Genomic DNA, 24,393 nt, shown 5'->3' on the forward strand with positions numbered 1-24,393 from the left:
TCTAACATTTGAAATGTTTTCACTTATAAGGTTTGAAGTTAATAATTGACTTCATACCAAACCACACCAGTGATAAACATGCCTGGTTTCAACTGAGTCGGAACCAGACAGGGAAATATACTGATTATTATATCTGGCATGACTGTACCCGTGTAAATGGCAGCACCATACCACCCAACAACTGGGTAAGTACCAATTTGCCTGATATATAAGGGAAAATGGGCAAATCTTAAGTGAGAATGCTGGTTTTTATTAAAGTCATTGTAAGGGAAAAAATTAGTAATGGATTATTTTATGGGAAGAGAAAAAGTATCTGAAAGAAATAGAAGTAAGATGCCCAAGATAAGTGATATCATTTAGAATTCTGATTTCATTGTAGAGCTGATGTGTTCTAGCAAATTAAAACCTATATTCTCCTTTTGCCTCTCCATCCCTCCTCATCTCACTTCCCACCCTGTTTATCTTCAATTCCATAACTGCCTTAATGCTAGCCAAACCCCTTTGCCTTTCTGGTTTTTGACCCTTCAGTTAAAAAATAAACAAATCCATAGTCATAAATGAATAAGTGAACCAAACTACTGCTTTCGCTTTGCCTGAATCTTGATATCTGCACCTCTGGAGATATCATACAGTCATTGTTCCTACCTGCACTGAGCCCTGCAATCTTCTTGGGAATTTTACTAGATCCAACTGCTCAATCTGCCCAGCCTCCTTCTACCCAATCATCCCACCTGCCTCCTCTCTATCACTTTCAGTCCCAAATTCTACTTCACAGAGAGTACAAGAAGCCATCAATCAACCCTGTCTGCCCCCATTCCCACCCTCTTCCTTATTCTCTTCTTTTACAGCAGAGGCCATGTCCCTCCTGTCTAGGTTTGCCACATTTAGCAAATAAAAATTCAGGCCACCCAGTTAAATCTGAAGTTTGGATAAACAATGAATAATTCTTCTTGACCTTCTTCATATGCATATTTTTAAAGGAGGTCCTGGGGGTTGAACCCAGGATCTCGAACATGGGTTCTCTAAACTATACCTGATCCCCAATGAGAGCTGGGAGTTAGTTTTTGTTTGTTTGTTTTTAGGAGGTGCCAGGTATTGAACCTGCGACTCTGTACATGGGAAGCAGGCACTCAACCAACTGAGCTACATCTGCTCCCCTTCATATACATTTAAACATTCAGTCTCTTGGGCATCAACTTTGAGATGACCAAGGATGCTCAAATTTGACATGTTACAAAGCTTGCTATGTGATCTCCCCCAACCTCCCCTATCCCAGGTCCAGTGAATGGTACCATCATCCAGCCTGGTGAACTGACCATCACCAAGTCTTCCTATTAAAAGAAAAACAGATATTCATATATATGCAAAATCTCCTAATTTTTTAATGTTGTCCAGATATTCTCTTTAACATGAAATGAACAAAAGGCTAAGATAGAGTCCTGAGGAACTCTAACATTTAAGGGACTGCAGGGAAGACTGAGAAAGAATGACCAGAGATGTAGAAAGGTGGAAAGGAAGTGGTGTCCTGGAGTCATGGGTGTGAGCATTTCTAGAAGCAAGAACGCAGCAACAGAGAAGCAGCCCCCAGGTGTGGGCATAGAGATTTTTGTTTTGTTCTACTGATAGGGATACCAACACTCAAAATTGCTGGATTCCTTTTTTTTTTTTTTTTTTTAATTCTTCAGACCAAATGGAGTTTTATTCTAATCATATTCTGAGGATACAGTTTAAATTTTCAGTCTATCTGGATTCAGGCTCTGAGACCAATGGTATGTGTCTTTCTCCCAATCTGATTGACCATCTATTACTTTTCTTCATGAACAGTCTTGAGCCTAATTAGAAGGTGCAAGAAAATGTTAGAAATATATGCTCCTTAAATTGGCCTTGTCCCTCATTTGAGAGTATTGTTTTGCTGTTGTGATTGCTTGAATCTGCAGTACAGATACATTACAATCATATTTGTGGGACATTAGGCCAACAGGTGGCATTTTTGGGAGTTGATTTAGCCTTGTGTCCTCCCCAGAAGGAAAGCTCAGGCTTCCATCCCCGGGGCCAGGGACGATAATGATCATTACTGTCATGCAAATAATGCCAAGTGACTGATGTGCAGTTTTCTCTGTTTGCTAGTTAAGTGTGTATGGAAACTCCAGTTGGCACTTTGATGAAGTGAGAAAGCAATGTTATTTTCACCAGTTCACGAAAGAACAACCTGATTTGAATTTCCGCAATCCTGCCATTCACGAAGAAATTAAAGTGAGTATAGACACCCACAGACGTCTCTATTATATGGAGGGTTAAGTGGTTATTTTAAACACTTCCTTTTTTAAAAAAGAGTTTTATTGAGGTATATTCACAAACCATGCAATCGTTCAAAAGTGTACAACCACTGGCTTTTAGTATAATCACAGTGTTATGCATTCATCACCACAAAAAATTTTAGAACAATTTCATTACTCCAAAAAGAAAAATGATAGCATTTTAATGCCTGTACAGTACAGGCTTATTGCATTTGGTTGTTATGTCTCTAGTCTGCTTTAATCTTGAGTACTTCCTCAGCCTTATCTGTATTTTTTCTCCCCAAATGATGCAGTATATACTTTCATTTGGTTTCTTTTTTTTTTTTTTTTTTGCCCCCCTTTTCTTTCTCTTTCTTTCTTTCTTTCTTTCTTTCTTTCTTTCTTTCTTTCTTTCTTTCTTTCTTTCTTTCTTTCTTTCTTTCTTTCTTTCTTTCTTTCTTTCTTTCTTTCTTTCTTTCTTTCTTTCTTTTTCTTTCTTTTTCTTTCTTTCTTTTTCTTTCTTTCTCTCTTTTTCTTTTCTTTTCTTTCTTCCCACCCCCCCACCACATCATTTTTATAAATTATATTTAATTTGGTTTCAAGCTACAGGGCCACTCAGTCTGGAGGAGTCATTGGTCAGTAGCAGCTCATCCTCAGATTTCACTGGGGAAATTGCACTTGGAATTGACAGCACTGCTCACCTTTAGCACAGAGGCTAAGTTGGTCAAGTGCTTGTTGAGAACATCCTCAAAGATTCCTTGTAGGTCAAGCAGGTGAACTGTACTCCTCAGGATCAAAGGCATCAGCCCCTGCTGCTCCACATCACTGGCTACTCCCACATAATAGTCCTCTATGTCCCCAGGGTCCTCATCCTCTTTTCCCTTTTCCTCCTCACAATTTGGGTCATAATCCTCTTCATTGCCGTCAGATCCCTGACTATTCATGTCCACTGACATCTTAGCATCCAGCCAAGCTCCAGATCAAGAAAGCAGTTGCTTCTTTCCCCTTCCCCCAGACTTTATTGCTTTCTCGAATGCATGTGTTTATGCCTTAATTCCTGAAGATCTGTCATATAGATGTTATCCAAATAATAGGTGTCATATGATTTCTATTGGGAACTGCTGCCCGACAGCTGCTGAGCCCAGGGGGCCAGGCCAAGTTGTGGAGGGCCAGAGGCATCAGGTAGGGGAGCGGTAGCAGTGCAGCAGGTGGGCCAACGCAAGTCCTCTGAATTTCATGACCTTGACATTTTGGAAGAGTACAGACCAATTTCTTAAAATATAAAATGTTCTTAATTTTACGGTTGACTGATGTTCTTTCATCGTTAGTTTGGATTATGCATTCTTGGCCAGCATCTGATGGAAGTGACTTAGGCCTTCTCAGGGTAAAATCCAGTAGCACACTGTCGGTCTGCTCATCGGTCATGTTAATTTTGATTGCCTGGCCAAGTTATTGCCCTGCTTTTGTACTGTGTAGGATGCAAATCCCTGCTCCTGGTCAGGAGCACAACGGTTATGTAAAAATCATGGAATCTGTTATGATTCTAAAGGGTGATTTTCTAAATACCTCTCCCTCCACATTGATCAGCATTCTATTGTAAGGAAGAGGCCTCCTCTGCTATTTATTACCTATCTAAACAGTAAGAACTCAAAGATTCCTTTTTTCCCAATGCTGCAAAATTTGCATGCCCCTACCTTTTTTAATTTTTAATTTTAATTTTTTTTTGCTCTTCCTGACTTGTCAGGCATAAGATAAGTTCATCTTGTAATTTCCCTGTTCTCACCACCTGCCCTGGAAATCAGCCATTTATCCAAGGAGCCCAGGTTCTTATAGTGGGAAATACTAGAAATCAAGATCTGGGTCTACTCTGTGCTCACTGCTACTAGGAAGTCGGCTTTTATACTTTCAGTGGACTGATCAGCATCTATTCTAAAATAGGTGAAGGATAATTAACCTTTAGCTTTTAGCTTGACTTTGTTTTCAAATTTATTTAAAGCTGCTTCCTTTTCTTTCAATTTTTAGTAATGACATGTTGACTAAGACTACCTGATACTGGAAATTAAATATTAAGAGTGCCAGAGTCAGCAAAGCTTTGAGATCTTTGAGAAATGAACTTAGGCACTTGGTAAACTTGGTCTCTTTAATACTATAGACTGGAAGATTCAAGATCTGCCTGGTTTCATTCTAGGTACTAGAAAAAGGGCTAATAGAATATAAAAGCTGTCAGTCATGTACTAAATATGCAAGGTGTCAGTCCTGTCTAAAAATATGGAATGCTTCACAAATTTCTATGTTATCCTTACATAGGGACCATGCTAATCTTCTCTGTATATTCCAATTTTAGTATATGTGCTGCTGAAGCGAGCACTAAACACTTCTTTATGTTGAACAATACATAGGCAGACAAAATGGATAGTACAATTAAATTCCAGGATTAAAGTGTGTGATGCAAATATAGACACTCAGACTTATTGGCAGCTCCTTTCTCCATCTAACGCAGAATAATGGAAATGGGAAGAATCACCTGCTACCTTAACTCCCAGTCGTCCCTCTGTTGGTGACAAGGACCTGGTGCAGTGAGGTGGGTTTGAACATGAGCTCCAGGCTCTGGCCCTTGTGTCAGTCCAGCCCCTCCATTGGCTGCGGTGGGCTCCCATTATCTATTTGTCTTTTCTCGACCTCAGATCCTTCATCTGTGAAACACAGCTGATGGCACTATTGATCTTGTCGGGCTGACTGATACAATCCATATACAATCTGTTTTCATTCAATAAGTACTTACTGTCCACTTTATGAATCAAAGAAGCCCTGCTCTCAAGGAGTTTCCAATATCCTGAAATGAAGGCTCATGATTAACAATATTGAACATGTCCAGATTTGAGGGGCATCTGAGTGCTGGGGGGTAGTTGCTCTTTTCTATAGGGTGGTTAGGAAATATGCCTAGATTGAGGCAATGTATAGGCAATGACCTGAAGTTTGAGAATAGGTGAGGGGAGAAAATTTGGGGGAAAGGGAAGAGCAAATGCAAAGATCTTTAGGTGAGAGTATGCATCATGTGACTTAGGAACATGGATGGAGGCCAGTGCTTAGAGTAGCCAGATTTTGCAAATGAAATAGGAAAAAAAGAAAAAAAAAGAAAACAACAGGAGGGAGCAAATGTGGCTCAAACAATTGAGTGCTCGCCTCCAACATAGGAGGTCCCAGGTTTAGTTCCCAGTGCCTCCTAAAGGAAAAGCAAAAAAACCAAAAACAATGAGCAGACGTGCAAAAACAATGAGTAGACGAGCAAAATCATGAGCAAGAGCAAAAAACAAGAAAAATGCACAGACAAGGGAGCAATCTCAGGGAGGAAATATAAAAATAAAAACAGGATATCCAGTTATATTTTAATTTTAGATAATGAATAATGCAATATTTGGGACATATTTGTACTAAAAAACTAAGTGTTGCTTATATGAAATTAAAATGTAACTGTCCTGTATTTTATCTGGCAACCCTACCAGTACTTTTTTTAATATGTCTTTCTGTAGTATCCTTAGTTTTAAGACTGATTTTATTGTATACATTTGAAGTTCTCCAGAATTTAGATGAATTGCTTTGGGATATGTTATAGAAGTAGGCACTTTTGAGAAAGGGCAGCCTTCTCTCTGGAGGAGACGGGATAACATGGTCGACAGACTAACATGGAGTGGGGTTTTAGACTTCTTCAGTGGAGTTGTAGACTCTTCTCTATCACCAAAGATCATTTACACACACACATGTGCTCTCTCTCCTTCTCTCTTTCTCACACACATGCAAACTTACTTTGCACTTAGTGCTTTACATGCAGCATCTCATTTAATGCTCAGAACAAGCCTAACCTACAAGTTTCTGTGACCATTTTAAAAGAGAAGGAAACCTATGTTTTGAGAGGTCAAGTGACCCAATTTGGGTATGATGGAGCAAGATTCCAAGCCCAGCCATCTAGAATCCAGAATCCATACTCTTTTTTTTTTTTTTATTGGAGAAGTAAACTTACAAAGCAATCATGCATAATATATAGAATTCCCATACAACACCCCTCCACCAATACCTTACATTGTTGTGGAATATTTGTTACAGATTGTGAGAGAATATCATCAAACTATTACCAATAACTATGGTCCATAGTTTAAACTTCGTATGTTTTTCCCAAACTCCTCCCTATTATTAACACAGTACCTTCTTTGACATTGAGGCAAGAATATTACAATATTTCTGTTAACTATAATCCATGTTACATTGTCTTTTTCCCCATGTATCACCATATTCTTACCACTTTGTAATAGTGATATACATTTGTTCTAGTTCATAGGAGAACATTCTTGTATTTGTATTATTAACCACAATCCTAATCCACATCTAGGTTCACTATGTTATTCAGTCCCTAGATTATTCTCTAATTTTTTTCAAGTGACATTTATATCCCTAGACTACCCCTTTCAGCCACAGTCCTATTTATAAACCAGTCATGTTAGTTATGCTCACTATAATTTGTTGTCATCAACTCTATCCATTTCCACACTTTTATAGTCAAGCCAATTAAAAATTCCACATACATTAAACATCAGTACTCTTTCTCAGTCCTCATCCTCTCTCCTAGTAACCCTTACTCAAGGTTTTAACACTATGTGTTTATTTTTCATATTTAGTTCATATTAGAGAGACCATGCAATATTTGTCCTTTTGTACCTGGCTTATTTTACCCAGCATAATGTCTTCAACTTTCATCCATGTTATTATATGTCTCCCACTTTCATTTCTTCTTATAGCAGCATAGTATTCCATCATATGTAAATACCACATTTTGTTTATCCATTCATTGGTTGATGAGCACTTGGGTTGTTTCCATCATTTGGCAATTGTGAATAACGCCACTGTGAACATCAGTGTGCAAATGTCTGTTGGTGTCACTGTTTTCGGTATTTCTAGATATATTCATAGTGGAGGGATTGCCGGATCATAGGGAAGTTCTATAAATAACTTACTGATGAAATGCCAAATTGTCTTCCACAGGGGCTGTACCATTCTGCATTCTTACCAACAGTGAAGTAGTGTTCCTATTTCTCTACATCCTCTCCAGTACTTATTGTTTTCTGATTGTTTTTTAAAATAAGGGCCATTCTATGAGGTGTGAGATGGTATCTCATTGTAGTTTTGATTTGCATTTCCCTAATACCTAATGATATTAAGCATTTTTCATGTGCTTTTTTGCCATTTGTATTTCCTCTTTGGAGAAATGTCTATTTCAGTGTTTTGCCCATTTTTAAATTGAATTGATTGGACTTTTATTGTTGTGTTATATGATCTCTTTATATATTAATAGCATGGAAATTAAACCCTTATTGGATATGTGGTTTCCAAATATTCTCTCCCATTGAATGGGCTGCCTTTTCACCTTCTTCACAAGTCCTCCTAATCATAAAAGTGTTTAAGTTTGAGGAGGTTACCATTTATCCATTTTTCTATTCTTGCTAATGTTTTCAGTGTAAGATTTAAGAATCTATCAACTATCACCAAGTCTTAAAGATGTTTCTCTACATTTTCTTCTAGGAGTTTTATGGTTCTAGCTTTTATATTTAGGTCTTTGATCAATTTTGAGTTAATTTTTATATAAAGTGTGAGATAGGGGTCCTCTTTCTTTCTTTTGGGTATGGATATCCAGTTATCACAGCACCATTTGTTGAATTGACTATTCTGCCCCAGCTGGGTGGGAATGACCAGCTTGTCAAAAGTCATTTGACCATAGATGTGAGAGTCTGTTTCTGAATCATCAGTTTGGTTCCATTGTCTATGTCTATCTTCATGCCAGTACCATGCTGTTTTTACTACTGTAGCTAGGTAATATGATTTAAAGTCCAGAAGTGAGAATCTTCAATTTCATTCTTCCTTTTTAAGATGTTTCTGTCTATTTGGGATCCCTTACCCTTCCAAATAAATTTGATAATTGTGTTTTCCATTTCTTTAAAAAAGGTGTTTGAATTTTTATCAGAATTAAACTGAATCTGTATATCAATTTGGGTAGAGTTGACATCTTAACAATATTTAGTCTTCCAATCCATGAATACAGAATGTTCTTCCATTTATTTAGGTCTTCTTTGATTTATTTTAGCAATGCATTATAGTTTACTGAATACAAGTGCTTTACATCTTTGGTTAAGTTTATTCCTAATTTTTAAATTCTTTTAGTCACTATTACACATGAAATTTTTTTCCTGACTTCCTCCCTAGACTACTCATTACTATTGTATAGAAATGCTACTGATTTTTACATATTAATCTTTTATCCTGCCACTGTGCTGAACTCATTTATTAGCTCTGGTCATTTTGTTATAGATTTTTTGGGACTTTCTGATCCTATGATCATATCTTCAAAGAGTGACAGTTTTCTTCTTTTCTGTTTTGGACACCTTTTATTTTATTTTCTTGCCTAATTGCTCTAGCTAGAACCTCTAGCACTATAGTGAACAACAGTTGGTGACAGTGGGCATCCTTGTCTTGTTTCCAGTCTCAAAGGGAAAGCTTTCAGTCTTTCATCATTGAGTACAATGTTAGCTGTGGGTTTTTCATATATGCCCTTTATCTTGTTGAGGAATTTTCCTTCAATTCATATCTTTTGGTGTATTTTTATCAGGAAAGGATACTGTATTTTGCTAAATGCTTTTTCTGCATCAATTTGAGATGATCATGTGCTTTTTCTTCTTTGATTTATTAATGTAATGTATTATGCTGATTAATTTTCTTGTGTTGAACGACCCTTGCATACCTAGTATAAAACCCACTGGATCATGATGAATAATTCTTTTAATGTGTTGTAGGATTTGATTAGCAAGTGTTTTGTTGCAGACTTTTGCATCCATAAAAATCTATATTCTTAACCACAACTCTACACTTGCTTTAAAGCAAAGTAAATCTCTCTGTGCTCTGCTTTTCCTCCACAGGTTTTACAAGGAGCTTTTCAGTTGGTGATTCATAAATGTGAAATAAACTAGTAGGCTTATCTAGTTTATACTCACAGATTTCCCTAGCTCCCTGTGGGAATGGTGATGGATTGTCCAGTGTTGTTTAGACAAGTATGAGGCTTTTTACTAAAATGTGTGAGCCAATGAATTAATTACTTTTTTTTATTAATCCAGCTGTTGCTGTGCAGGCATGCAAATAGTGGAGTATGTGATGAGGAGCCTTATTTACTAGTCCCCCAGGATAAAATCCCTCTTGGGATGAATCATTACTGTCTCTGGTTGAGAGATTGCATATGATTTGCATGACTGATTTAGAAACTTTACTATTTATTAGAAGTAAATAAGGAAGGCTGAGAAATTAGGAGGGAAGGCTTTTTCTTTTGGAAATGAACCTTTTGCATGAAGGCTATTTCCAACCCACCCACCTCTAGCAACCTACCCACGCCCAGCAGCACTTACCTCTGCCATAGAGTTAAGCAGGTTAATAATTTGCAATCCTGACTGTTTGTAGGTGGGAGGCATTTGGAATGACTCCCGTTTACATGTCAACTTGTACTCACTAAGAGCCTTCTTTCCTACTTGCTCCCATCAGATTGCGGTTCATCTGTACAGAGAGATGCTTGGTCTTCTCAGTGGAAGGCTGGGCACTCACAGGGCATCCAGCATAGGGCATGCTCCTCTCTCCTCCACTCATCCCTCCTCTCTGCACTAGCCATGAGGAGACTTGGTTCTGCCCTAAACTTCTCCCGGCTTCAGCACTTTCAGGAGGGGAAGTCAGGAAACATTTGCTTGGTATTCTTTTTTTTTTAAGATTTATTTATTTCTCCCCGCCCCACCCCCCACTCCATTCCCCCTGTTGTCTGCTCTCTGGGTCCATTCGCTGTGTGTTCTTCTATGATTGCTTTTATTCTCATTAGGTTTTCCAGGAACTGATCCTGGGACCTTCTGGAGTGGGACACAGCTGATTACTGTCTTGCGCCACCTCAGCTCCCTGTTCTGCTGTGTCTTTTTATTTTCTCTCCTCTGTGTCTCTTGCTGTGCCAGCTTTCTGCATCAGCCAGCACTCTTGCTCAGTGCAGCTTTCCCGCCCCAGTGGCATTCCCACGCAGGGTGGCACTCTGCATGGGCCAGCTTGCCCTCACCAAGAGGCCCTGGGCATAGAACCCTGGACCTCCTATATGGTAGATGGGAGCACAATTGGTTGAGCCACATCCGTTTCCCTGCTTGGTATTTTATACTTTCCCAATCTTTGTTTTTTCCTTGCCCCCCAAATCCCCTATTTGACAGATGAGGAAACTGAGGCCCAGAGGAATGAAACTGACACAGTGGGTCAGCTGTCTGCTTCATAAACCAGTTCTGTGCTCGATGATAATAACTGCACTATTTATGAATCACCTCCTGATGCTTTATTATAAATCATCCACCCATCTAACAGTACATACTGCATACTGACCTTGTGCCAGGGGTGTGGTGATTGGTCAGATAGACACAAGTTGTGTCTGAAAGGGGAGGTAGACAATTAAACATATGGTTACAATAAAGTGGGCTGGGTGGCCATGACAGTGGGACAATAGAGAGCATCTAATCTGGACATAGAGCTGGAGGTCAGGGCAGGCTTTCCAGAGGAAGTGGTGATACCTAATGGATGAGTAGGGATGAGCCAAATGAAGGGGCATGGGTGGGAGTATTTCAAGCAGAGAGAAAGCATGGATCATGGTCCATTAGAGGTGCCTGAAGTCATGTAGTAAGGCTGGGCCATACATATGGAAAGGTGGAGTGACCTAACAAGGTTGAAGAGATCTGCAGAGGCCTGATCAGAAGCAACCCTGAAGGCCATGGTAAAGATTTGGATTTAAAAGGTCAAATGTAGGGAAAATTTTTTAAAATTTGCATTTTGAAAACTCATCCTGGTTGTGGAGAGGGGGTTTGTGTAGGGCAGGTTTGGAGGCAGAGGGGCCAGGGAAGGGGGAGTTACATTAATCAGGAAAGAAATGCTGGTGACATGGGGATGCAGAGAAATAATCAGGACTTGGGAGTCAGGTGACTTCAAGGTTTCCCATTTGAATGTTGGGTGAGTGGTGCTGTGATTTACTGAGCTGGAGGCACAGGAAGAGGAAGGTGGGGGTCTTAGTTACGTAAAGTTTAAGCTGTCTGTGAGATATCCAGGTGTTCAGTGGATACTTAGATGTAAGGATAGGAGGTTAAGGGGGAAAGGTCTAGTCTGGATATAAAATTTTGGGATTAGTTGACATGTGGATAATGCCTACAGGTGTCAAGCTGATAATGTCAGTAAGGCACCTACGCTGGCAGCGGACTGTGGCAGATGAGCAAGGGGCCAACCAAGGGCTGGCTGTTGGCAGATCTTTCCATTTAAAAAACAGAGGTAGCATAGCAGCATGGGTAAGCAGGTTGTGGGGTTCCACCACTTCCTAACTGTAGGGCCTTGGTCAAGGTGCTTCATCCTTTTGACCTTCAGTTCCATCTTAGTAAAATAGGAGCAATCATAGTACATACCTCATAGGGTTGCTTGAGGATTAAATGGGTCAATAATGGAAAGCATTTAGGACAGTGTGTTCCATATTATATGAGTACTTATTAAATAGTCAGTAAATGTAGGAGTACATAGGGCATCTAACCTGGACATAGAGTTGGAGGTCAGGAAAGGCTTTATAGAGGAAGTGTAGCACCTAATGGACGAGTAGGGATGAGCCAAGTGAAGGGGCATGGGTGGGAGTGTTTCAAACAGAGAGAAAGCATGGATCAGTAAAGAAACACTGTTGTGAAATAAAAGAACAGAGGGTGCAAGATGGACCCCCGAGGAGCACTGACATGTAAAGGACTGCAAAGTAGAAGGGACTGCAAAGGGAAGGAATGGCAAACCTGAAGGGAGGTGTCATGGAGCTAAGGGTACTAGTATTTCTAGAAGAGATTAGTCAGTAGTGTTAAACATTGCAGGAAGTATATTACAGAGCAGTGATTTAAAGACTGAAGTGTCAGTTGACTCTAGGAGCACTACCTCATTTAATCCTCAAAGACCCTGCAAGGACGGACTTCTTTTATTGATCAGGGAACCAAGATTTAGCAAGAACAAGCAGATGTCCCAACCTGTGCAGCTGGACAGTGGGGGCGATTGGATGGCCTCCAGATGGGTCAGGTTTTGTAGCCCATGATCTCCTCTACACTATGCTCCTGGAGGGGTTAGCAAAGAATTTTACCAAGAAGTCTGAAAAGTAGTAGGGACAGTTTTCATTCTACTGCCTGTAAGACAAGGTTGTACTTTTCTCTTTGAACCTCTGAAATATCCTATTCTTTCTCATTCTTTCTTCATATGGGCAACATGAGCTTTATATCATTATCAAGAGGATCTCTATATATCATCATGTGTTAGAGCAGAACTTTTCACATTTCCCCAATGTGACTTTTTTTAATTTTATTTTTTTATTGTTCTCTTTTTTTTTAAGATACATAAATCACACAAAATGTTACATTAAAAAATATAAGAGGTTCCCAAATGCCCTCCCCCCCCACTCCTCCCACATCAACAACTTCTTTCTTTAGTGTGGTACAGTCATTGCAATTGATGAATACATTTTGGAGCATTGCTACAGCATGGATTATAGTTTTTATAACTATAGTTATAGTTTATACTCTTTCCAGTCCATTCAGTGGGTTATGGCAGGATATATAATGTCCTGCATCTGTCCCTGCAATATCATTCAGGACAACTCCAAGTCCCCAAAATACCCCCATATCACACTCCTTTTTCCCTCTCCCAGCCCTCAGCAACTCCCGTGGCCACTGTCTCCACATCAATGATGTAATTTCTTCCATTGCTAGAACAACTTGTCATTTTAGACAAAAAGGCACAATAACGGTAGCCATCTCAGAAGTACAGGCTTGCCTCGAGATAGAAGATGAGTATCACTAACGTTGATTTGATTCCCTTTTTTACTCAGAGCAGTGAGTTGTTTCTGAGAAAAGAATTGAAAGGTGCCTAGCAGAAAATCCAGGACCAAGTGATGTCATGAGAAGTGAGATACTGTCGGAGCACAGTGTACTGACCTGGAGTCCCGTGGTGCCTGTGCGGGTCACCCAGGCCTGGTAGAACCAGGCTCCGTGCCCGTTTCCACACCAGGGGCCCTGGGAGAGCTTAATGGGAGTAATGAGAGGATTAACGATTAAAATCTGAAGCTGTCTTTTCTCCCTTGGTTGAGAGAATAAATAGCAGGAAGAAAATATTTCAAGAGCAAACTTTGGATTATCTAGGTGAAAACCGCAGTATTTAAAATGACTCTCAGAAAATAACCGTCCAGCTTTTGCTGTTTTGTCTCATCAAGCAGTGTTAATATCTCTGACTGGATTACATAGATAACTCCTCCCAGGGCCATAAACTGCTGGAATACACAGTTTTTATTCTTTAATGACGGGTCATTATTTAGCAATGCTGAGACCCCAAGGTGGATAAGGACCCCTTGAAGAAAATGACCAGCTTTATTCTAGAAGGTCAGTGTCAAAAACTTAATGTTTATAACATCATGGCGTTTGATGTGTTTCTACATTTCTGTTTGGATGGTTTACAGCTGTTTCTACTGTGCCTCTGCTCTGATCCTCTCCCAGCGCGCATTCTGCAAAGAACAGCATTATCTGGGGGTAGACCCAGGTTGTGTGAGGCCAGAAACAAAAATTGGGGGGCCTTCTTAAAATAAAAAGAAGTCTTGAAAAATGAACGTTTATTTAGAATGAAAAAAGGGGCTTGTAAGAGCCCTGTACAAGGGAGGGGCCCTGAGGCTAAAGCTTGGTTAGCTTCATGGTAAGTCTGCCCTCTGGGACCACCAAGATCCAGTTTTACGAATGACGAGCTTTACGTACCCCGCAGGACGCATAGCATCTAGCAATTTCTCTAGCCAGTTGTCAAACCTCCTGCTGTGCTGACCTCCCTAAGGCCACTCCTGCTATTTTACCCTCTTGTATTACCCGGTTCCTCTCCTTTAAACTTTTATTTCATCTGTGATTTAAATAATTTTTCTATCATTAGTTGATTGTCTAGCTACTGATTAAAAAATCCAGAGGATGTTTTTACTATGTTTTATGCATAGTTGTGATTCCAGTGCTTAGTTAAGTACCCTGTGCATAGTAGCTATTTACTGAATGAACGAATGAGGTATTTATTGAATTAGTGAATTTGGTAAGAAGCAAAAATGTTCTTAAGAACAAATTTGTGGTTTTATACTCCATTGGGTAGAGCTAGCTTAAGGCTATTTGGGTCAACTGTTTCCACACTAAGGATTGCCAGCAGCAGGTCCTGCTCTCAGGTTTGACGAATTTGTTTATACTTTACCATTCAAAATCTGAGCTTTCCTTAAAGGGAATTGACATTGGCCTTGCATTTAGCCTATAGAAATCTTGAATTGCTTGCCCAGCACATTAGAGACCCCTGCATTCATGTATAAATACCAAAAGCACACTTCAAATCAAATGTGATTTTTTGGGATGGTTGCCGTTTTGGGTCATCCATACCTCTGTTTCCCTCCTTAGGTGAAAAATGGCCACTTAACTCCAGTGCTTTCAGGCAGTTCTACTCTAATGCAATATATTTCTGAAAAACATTCCATTCGGCAAATCCAAATCTGTATCATTCAGTAAATATAACCAGGTGTATGAGAAAAATAGATAGGGTTGCCAGATTTAACAATAAATAAATAAACAACTAAACTAAATAAAATTACAGAAGGTTCAGTTAAATTTGGATTTTTCCTACTTGAATATCTTTATACTAAATATAATATAATACTATACTATAATATGCTATATTAAGATTAATATAAAAAGTTATTTGTTGTTTATCTGAAACTCAAATGTTCCTGGGTATCCTGTGTTTTATCTTGCAACCCTGAAAGTAGGATTAGAGGTTGTTCACCCAAAATTTATGCAGCTTTGGAACAAAAGAATAAAAATAACAGTTGTCCCTGGCGAGAGAACTTGGATAGTTCCGGGAGGCTGCTCAGCGTGACTTAAGGCTTCCACAGTGGATAAAAACAAACAAGACCACAATGGAATGGAAATGCTAGCAGCCCTTTAATTAAGCAGGGCCGGTGGACGCTAAAATCAAACAGGGGGAAAAGGAGTTGTAAGCTGGTGGGACTGCTTTTAATTAAGTAGGCATGCGAGGCTGCCATGCAACCAGCCTTGGACCGAGAGCCATGCAAAGCTGGGGAGGGAGTGTGTCCCTCTCTGGGGTGGGGGAGGAGCTTGATGTAGACACTTACTTTAAATTTTCTTTAAATGTAGTTAAAAGGGCTCCTGCTGATGGTGCAGCAAACTGAGGTTTTTTACCTTTCTTAATTTGTGTTAATTCCCTTGCATGCCCTGACTCTCTTGCCTAGGAAAAATCACTCTAAACCAATGTGACTTCTGCTTAATTCGTTCCCTTATTTTCCAATCACCCATGAGCTTATTGCATTACAGAAACATCCCTCATAGCAGAACCTTACTTGATTCACTTATTTTGCAATGGCAGGTTCCACCCAGTCTGGGTTCCACCCCAGCCAGTGGCTTATTATGAAGGAGAGCACCAGTCCCTCTTTGTTCCTCTTCTCTGCAGGAAGACGTAACACATAGATTGTGCCAGTTGAGATGAGCCAAGAAGAAAATGGGGAGAGCTACTGTCCCTTTGAGGAAGGCTGGGCATGGTTAGGTGTCGGAGTAGGCCCAGCTGGGAGGGAGTTGGCTGAGGTGGTTGAGGCCCAATCCCTAGGCTTTTCAAGGTCACCAGCTCCTCCAGTTGCCCCAGTACAGGCCAAATCCTGCTCTTCCTTCATGCTTAGTTCATGCTGTCCCCACATAGTCCAGAATGTTCTCAATCTCACTCCCTGATGAAATCCCACAAGACCATGCAGCCATGTTCAAGCTCTAACTCTTCCTTGTTTGGCTTTGTCCACTCAGGTTAATCTTGATATTCCCTTGGGCAGAGGAGTCTCTTCTTGCTGTCATGTTGTAGTGCACACAGGTCTTGCATTATTGGGTGACTCTCTTATGCTCGCATGTCCCCAATGATTCTTTAAACTCCTTGAAGCCAGGAAACACTAATTCTTTAGTGCCTCTGCAGTATCAGTACTTTATCACTCATTCAGGCTCAATACTTCATTCTTCCATTCTACAATTGGTTCACTAAGTGCCAGGTGCCGGTAGAGGCAAAGGAAACAGAAATAAAAGCCACAGACTTTCCCTCAAGCACCAACCAGTTTGTTGGACAAGCCCATTAGGACCCAAGAGCTTAATGGTTTGATTTGAACCACAGGGAGTGGGAGTGTGGGGGAGGTAGGAGGGTGAGCAAGTGAGGGGAGCTCTGTTCACACTGCTATCCCCTACATTGCTGGAAGAAGGAGTACTTATATTTGGTAAACTCTATCTTTTGGCTGCTGATCCCCAGATTTTTATCTATAGGTTGATTTAACAAGCCAATAGGTCAACATTTTCATGTATGTATTCAGTAGACCTCTCAAACTTAATGTGTCTAAGACAGAATATGCCATCTTCCTCCTTCAGTCTGCTGCCCATCTCAGTGAATGGCACACAGTCACTCAGGCCAACAACCAGGTATTAGCCTGAACCCCTCTTTCACACCTTTGGTCCTATACATTAGCAGGTCTAGTGACCTCTACCCCCAGAACAGATCTAGCATCTACTCACTTTTCTCCACTTCCACTGCTGTCTCCCCATTCCAAGCCACTGTCACATTTGGCCTCCACCACTGCAGTAGCCTCCTTACCTAACTCCCTGCTTATATTCTTTGACCTCAAGTTGTTGTTGTTCTTTTTCTTCTGTGTCAGCTTTACTGAGGTATAATTCATATACCATAAAACTTATCTACTTAAGGTATACAATTCAATGTTTTTAGTAAGTTCACAGGACTGTTGTCATAAGCTAAGTTTAGAACATTGTGATCACCCCATTAGGAAACCCTGTATGCTTTAGCCATCACCCTCTGTTCTTCTTGCCCCCCCCCACTCCAGCCCCTAACCACTATTCTACTCAATGAATTTGCCTATTCTGGACATTTTATGTAAATGGGATCATACAATATGTGGTCCTTTGTACTTGGCTTCGTTAGCTTCAAAATGTTTTTAAGGTTCACCCATGTTATAGCATGTATCAGTTCTCCATTTCTTTTTATGACTGAATAATATTCCATTGTGTGGATATGTCACATTTGGTTTTTCATTCATCTGTTGATGGGCATTTGGGTTGTTTTCAGTGTTTGACTATGAAGAATAATGGCTGCTATGGACATTAATGTACAGGTTTTTGAATGGACATATGTTTTCATTGTTTTGGGTATATGCCTAGAATTTCTGGATCATATAGTGGCTTTATGGTTAACCTTTTGAGAAACTTCTAGATTGTACGGTTTATTATTCACACACCAGACCACAACCTTTCCTGTATAAAACCATCCAGGGGCTTCCTTCACTCACACACAAATCTTAGCTCTTGTCTATAATCTACAAAGCTTGACATGATGAAGCCAACCTCATCTCTTTCACACTCTTGCTCACCCTCCTCTGGTCACATTGCCTCCTTTGTATTCCTTAAGGAACCAAAGTTGATTTCCAAATTTCCACAGCTGCTTTCTCTGCCTGGCATGTTCTTCTAACAAGACCTTCTTCTGGCTCACTTTCTCATATCTTATTTTCTCTGCTGAAATGTTACCTCCCCAATGTAAACCAGCTCTCCATCCTCTCTTCCCCATCCTGTCACTGTCTCCCTATATTAGTCAGCCAATGGGGTGCTGATGCAAGATACCAGAAATCAGTTGGTTTTTATAAAAGGTATTTATTTGGGGTAGGAGCTTACAGATAGCAGGTCATAAAGCATAAGTTACTTCCCTCACCAAAGTCTATTTCTACATGTTGGAGCAAGATGGCTGCTGACATCTGTGAGGGTTCAGGCTTCCAGGGCTCCTCTCTTCCTGGGGCTGGCTTCTCTTTCCTCTGCATGCTGACTTCCCGGGGCTCCAGCTTAAGACTTCAACATCAAACTCCAACATCAAAACTCCAACATTAAGAAACCCTCAACTCTGTCCTTTGCCATGCCTTTTATCTGCGAGTCCCCACCCACCAGAGGGTGGACTCAACACCCTACTGGCACAAGAGGTTTACATAATTATTTAATCAACTAAACGTATGAATCAATATAATCTAATATGCCCAAGAGGAAAAGATCAGTTTATAAACATAATCCAATATTTCTTTTTGGAATTCATCAATAATATCAAACTGCTACACTCTCTTTATTCCATGTTGTTCTTCTATAGGGTACCTCTCTATGACTGGCTACATAATTTGTGGGGCTCCATGAAAAATGAAAATTTAGGGCCCCTTCAAAAATTATGAAAATTAAGAAAAATGTGAAGGTGGTGGAATCAAGAGCAAAGCATTAAACCAAGCATTAAACCCTTCTGAACCTTTTTGCACACCCGTGAAACTGGCCCTGCACCTTGACTACCTGAAAGTAAAGGAAATCCAATTCTAACACTCCCTTCCCTCCTTCTCCCATTTTCTCAGATCTAGTCTGACTCATCAGTCACCATCTCTAAATTTCTCACTTTACTTTCTTCTCTTTCCTTGAAGGTCCCTAGTCTTTTGATCTACTTCCCCTTTCTCACCACTTTTCACATCAGGCTTCATCTACCCCATTCACTGGACTCAGTATTTTAAAAGCCTGGGGACCTGCCAGGCCATGGCATTTCTCTTCTTGCAGCAGGTGGATAGGGGAAAGGCTGAACAGTCAATGACTAAATTCTCTTCCAAAAAGGGTGTGTTGGGAGAGTGGATCAGGGATAGAGGAAAAACCAGGGATAGTCACAATAATTTTGATCCCCATCACACACTTTTAAAAGAATCTTCAAAGATTAAATGAAATGAATGAAAAACTGGATTTTTAGGGAGCAATTTCTTTCTGAAGTTAAAACCAGTAAGAACAATGGCTTCTTAGAATAATGTAGAGTTGATCTTTATATTATCTGAGTGCATTCATGATAACACTTGCTTCTGAGTTTAACCACTACACCTTCACTGTTCTTCCTAAGTATTTGGCTTGGTTTATGGCTGATGGTTTCTATTTTGTTGTGTTCCTTTCATATTACTCCCAACAGGAAATCCTTTAGCACCTAAGTGCTTCACCTCTTTTACCTTTCTGGTAAAGAACGAAATATTTAATGACTGAACAATTATTTTCTCTCAGTTTGGAGTGACCTACAAAAAGGAGTTAAGCCTGAGGCAGATGAGATACTTTCCCTTTTTCTCCTGATTGATATCTTTTGTTATGATTTCATTCTTTTATTTTGAATGTATGCTCTAAATTTTGGAAACATGCTCATAAGATCAATTACAAATGTAACATTCAAAATTCAAATAGGAGCAAAGTGTGGGAGTCCATCAATGCAGTTCATTATACTACAGCATTACTGTGCTAAACAGATTAAAATACACTCTGTGGATACTGTGCTTGTTTTACATGCAGAGATTGCTATTTTATGATGGAAAGGCACTGATAGATAAAACCCTAATTAAAAATTATGATAATAATGTGTAGTTAATGTAACTAAGCATTTGCTTCTTTGTGTTTAGGAAATTATGGAGTTCTGGCTTGGAAAGGGTGTTGATGGCTTTAGTTTCGATGCTGTTAAATTTCTCCTAGAAGCCAAGCATCTGAGAAACGAGACCCTAGTGAATGAAACTCAAAGCCCGGTAAAGTTCTGTTTTAAACTTTTTTGTGTGTGCCTCATCTGAAAATGTCATCAGAATGTTTTCCTGTTTAGCCTGAGACACCAGTTACTAGAGAAGAGCTCTGTTATGCTTAGAGGATGCACTTTTTCCCTCCTTTCCCTTCCCCTCCCCCTCCCTGACCAACTGTTGTTTTTTTTTTTTTTTGCTGTGTCCATTTGCTGTGTGATCTTCTGTATCTATTTCTCTTTCTGTTTTTTCTTCTTGTCTTTCTCCTCTAGGATTCACCAGAATTTGATCCTGGAGAACTCTGATGTGGAGAGAGGTTCCCTTGCGCCACCTCAGTTCCTGGTCTCTGCTGCACTTCACCTTGACTCTTCCCTTCATCTCTCTTTTGTTGTGTCATCATCTTGCTGCGTGACTCACTTGCAAGGGCACTGGCTCACTGTGTGGGCATTTGGCTTGCTGCGTGGGCACTCGGCTCCCCACACGGGCACTCATGCGGGCACTCAGCTCGCCAAATGGGTACTCAGCTCGCCATGTGGGCACTTGGCTCACAACATGGCACTCACATGGCCACTTAGCTCACCGCATGGACACCCACATGGGCACTTGGCTCGCTACACAGGTACTTGGCTTACCACACAGACACTCAGCTCACTGTGCGGGCACTCGGCTCATCACACAGGCACTCACGTGGGCATTTGGTTCACCGTGCGGGCACCCACATGGGCGCTCAGTGTGCCACACAGGTACTTGGCCCACCACGTAGACACTTGGCTCACCATGGGGGCACTCAGCTCGCCACAAGGGAACTGGCTCTCCGCTCAGGCATACTTTCACTTCTTTTTCCAGGAGGCCCCAGGGATCGAACCCGGGTCCTCCCATATGATAGGTGGAAGCCCTATCACTTGAGCCATATCCACTTCCCTAGAGGATGTGCTTTGAATAATTTTCTTTTGGAAATACAGAAGAGTTTCACATGCATATGCCCAGATGTTTCCATCTACTGGTTCCCTCTGGAGCAAGGGATCCTTTAAGGAGTTCTTCAAGGGACAAGGGCTCTGAGGACATTCCACCAAGGGCTTAGCAATCTGGTCGTCTCACACTGAAGTGAGGAGGCCTAAATTCCCAGGTGCTTGTCTAGTCATTGAAGGACACATAGACAGAAGGGGACCACACTTGCTGAGTGTCCCCTTGGTGCTGCGTGCTATTTACTTAGGATATTTTATTTACCTCTCTCAACACACTAATAAGAGTTTCACTATCCCCATTTTTAGCAATCTTAGGTAAATTTTTCAGGGTTTACAGATATGATAGGCTTGATTTTCAAAACTAAGAATCAGGGTTCCTTGGGCTTCCGCAAGGATTCTAAACCTTCCCCCCATCACACATAAGAGACAATATTCATGTGTCAGCTGATTCCTTTGCTTTACCACCATTCTGTCACTTTACTTTCATGTCCAAGTAGACAATAGTCCTGAAATGTGATCCAAAATGATGGAGTCATGTGTTCACAAAATGGAATGTTATATACATCAGTGAAAATAAACTGTAGCGACACATAGCAACATGAGTGAATCTTAGCTGTGTAGTGCTTATTGGCAAAAAAAATCATATAACGTGGTACCCTTTTTATAAAGTTAAAGACATAAGTTGAAAACCTTATGGTTAGTTTGTCAGGCTTCTAACTTCTTTCCTGAGTAATGGATTGGGTACTTAAAACTTCATTAAACTAATCAAATAGCTAACTAAAGAGAGTGTCCATGCATGGGCCAATGATGAGAATGACATGATCCAAAGGTTATGATTAAGCCAAATGTTTTTTGCACATTTCCAATAAAAAGGAAAAATAAAGTAAAATAGATTATGTATTAGCCATTTGTGTCAAGGAGAAGAAATCTCTAAATACTCTTGCTAATTATAATGAATTATCACAAGGCAATAAGTTTCTGGTCATTCCAAATGATCAGAACAATGGATTTTGTGTGCTATCTAAGAAGAACTTAAAGAACATATAATTTTGGGGGAGGGGGAAACACCCAGATTTTAAAAAGTTCACTTATAAAAAGTGGGCCAGCCTAATGTAAAGCACTCAGGTTTGGATGGGCCAGTCATGTCCCATCCCACAACTTACAGCCTTGGCTTGTATGAGGTATAAGCATCTGCTTTGGGTTCAAGGGGATTACTATAACAAGAAAAATTATTGAATCCCTAGGAAAGTGTAACAGTAAGAGAAAAGGACAGAGGTAGTGAAGAAACAAATTCAAATGCAGGATATTAATGTTTTTGTAACCAAATGAAGTGTAAGTGTAATAATGAACTCTGTAATCATGCAAGGAATGTATTGGAAGTATTTAGGACAATCTTGGATTGAGCTTATGATGTTACATTTTTCAGAGGATTTTATTAAATACATTTATAATCAGTGTTTAAATGGGAAATTTTAATTTGCTGAAATGGGAAGTAGTAGTTAAATTAGAGAAATGTTGAGATTTATAAAGTTAATAATTAATCATCAAACCAAGTACTAATAGTTGTGAGTGTTCTTTTCCATCCACAAAATCCCTTGAGCATGGAAGGTCCTACAACCATCTTTAAGCATATGTGCCTCGGATTGAGTGCTTTGAGGTCTGTGTTCACAGAAGGCCAGTGGGCATTTGGCATGTGAAACGATGGTAACTATATGCTATACTATTTCCAAAGGACACGGTCACACAGTACTTGGAACTGTATCACGACTTCACCACCACTCAGGTGGGAATGCACGACGTGCTCCGAAGCTTCCGGCAGATGATGAACCAATACAGCAGGGAACCTGGGAGATATAGGTAAACATTAGACACTTTAATTCCTCGTGGGTGCAGCATGTCATCTGCCCTTTACCCCTACAACTAGTGATATTCAGAGGTTTTAAAGTTATAATTGAACAATCCTGCAAATTATAGTTAATTATAGCTTGAGCTTGCCTGATGTATTCCCTCATATTGCTTAATTTTGCTGATTGTAAGGATTCTAAACCTTCCCGCCATCACACCTAAGAGACGATATTCATGTGTCAGCTGCTAAGCATAGTACTTATTTCACAGGAATGTTGTAAAGTTAAATGATTTTAAAAGAGTATAGCTAAATATTAGCTATTAACTATTATTGTTGTTATTATTTGACCTTTGGTGTTCTTGTATACTATGGGTCCAAATGTTTCAGCTTAAACTGTCACTGGAGCACAGTGGTGAGTAAAATAGCTTTAGAATCAGATGGGACTGAGTTGGGTCCTGCTCTATAACAATATGATTTCAGGCTAGTTAATTAACATAACTCTCAATTTCCTCATCAATAAAAAAACATGTAGCAAACCCCTGCAAGGCTGCTGTGAGATCAAATGAGACAATGTATGTAAAGCATTTAAAACTGCCGGCACATAAAAAACACTCAATAAATTTAGCTATCACTATATTCATAAAGGTAATCTGATAGAATTAATAGGATAGGAGTTAAAGAAATTTCCCCTCCTTTAAGCAGGTACTCTGATTACTATCCCCATTTTACAGATGAGGAAACTGAGGCTCTGAGTGTGCAGGTAATGGCCACACAGGTAGTAATGGCAGAGATGGGGTTTGAACTGAGACATTTGGGCTCCAAGGACTGTTTGCTCACTATGCTACGTCTAACAGCTAAAGACAATGATGATGGGGAGTCATTTCCCAAAGAATGTATGTTTTTTCAGTAATTGAGAGCACACCTCAATAATAACATTAGGCTCCATAAGACTCAAATTAGGGATAAACGTGGATGGGGAGACCCCTCACCTGATACAGACCTATACTGTAAATTCTAAGTGGAGTGATAAGGATTGCTAAAGGAAGACTTCGTAGAAGTTACTGAGTTTTAATCAGGTTCAGAAAAAAGAGAACAACACTGACTTAGATCCAAATGTGTTTCTCACTCTTAGATATTTGACCTAGTATTATGCTAATCTTTGGGTTTATTTCAATGAGAAATTGTCCAGGCAAGCAGTGTGATATTTCTTGGTCATCTGGCTCGATATGGTTAAGAGTGTACATTCAGTCCCACGTCTTGTAAGTCAGATATAAAGGACTGCAGAGTGTTTTCCAGTCTTCTGACAAGCCCCGAAGACACTGAACCCTGCTAACTCTTACAGGTTCATGGGAACTGAAGCCAGTGGGGAGAGCATTGACAGGACCATGATGTACTATGGGATGCCTTTTATCCAAGAAGCAGATTTCCCTTTCAACAATTACCTCGCCAAATTAGATACTCCTTCTGGGAAGAGTGTGTTTGAGGTTATCAAGGACTGGATGGAAAACATGCCAGAAGGAAAATGGCCAAATTGGATGGTAAGTTCAAGCTTGGCACATCTTGGGGTGATGTGCTTGTTGAATGGTCACCACT

The 24,393-nt window shown here is 40.1% G+C and overlaps 1 protein-coding gene and 1 non-coding gene across 2 annotated transcripts in view; one reads left to right on the forward strand and one right to left on the reverse strand.

Annotated features, from left to right (window-relative positions):
- The window catches only part of SLC3A1 (solute carrier family 3 member 1), a 50,037-nt gene that overhangs the window by 11,550 nt on the left and 14,094 nt on the right, over positions 1-24,393 (forward strand). The window contains exons 4-8 of the mRNA XM_058278488.2: positions 31-185; positions 2,128-2,253; positions 19,885-20,004; positions 22,687-22,811; positions 24,143-24,338. Of these exons, the coding sequence (XP_058134471.1) occupies positions 31-185; positions 2,128-2,253; positions 19,885-20,004; positions 22,687-22,811; positions 24,143-24,338 (722 nt within the window). The remainder of the gene's footprint in view (positions 1-30; positions 186-2,127; positions 2,254-19,884; positions 20,005-22,686; positions 22,812-24,142; positions 24,339-24,393) is intronic.
- Positions 4,539-4,644, reverse strand: LOC111763624 (U6 spliceosomal RNA). Its single transcript, XR_002796462.1, has one exon. It is a non-coding gene; the product is annotated as a U6 spliceosomal RNA (small nuclear RNA).

Source organism: Dasypus novemcinctus, chromosome 17 (genome assembly GCF_030445035.2).
Source record: "Dasypus novemcinctus isolate mDasNov1 chromosome 17, mDasNov1.1.hap2, whole genome shotgun sequence".
Classification (NCBI taxonomy): domain Eukaryota; kingdom Metazoa; phylum Chordata; class Mammalia; order Cingulata; family Dasypodidae; genus Dasypus; species Dasypus novemcinctus.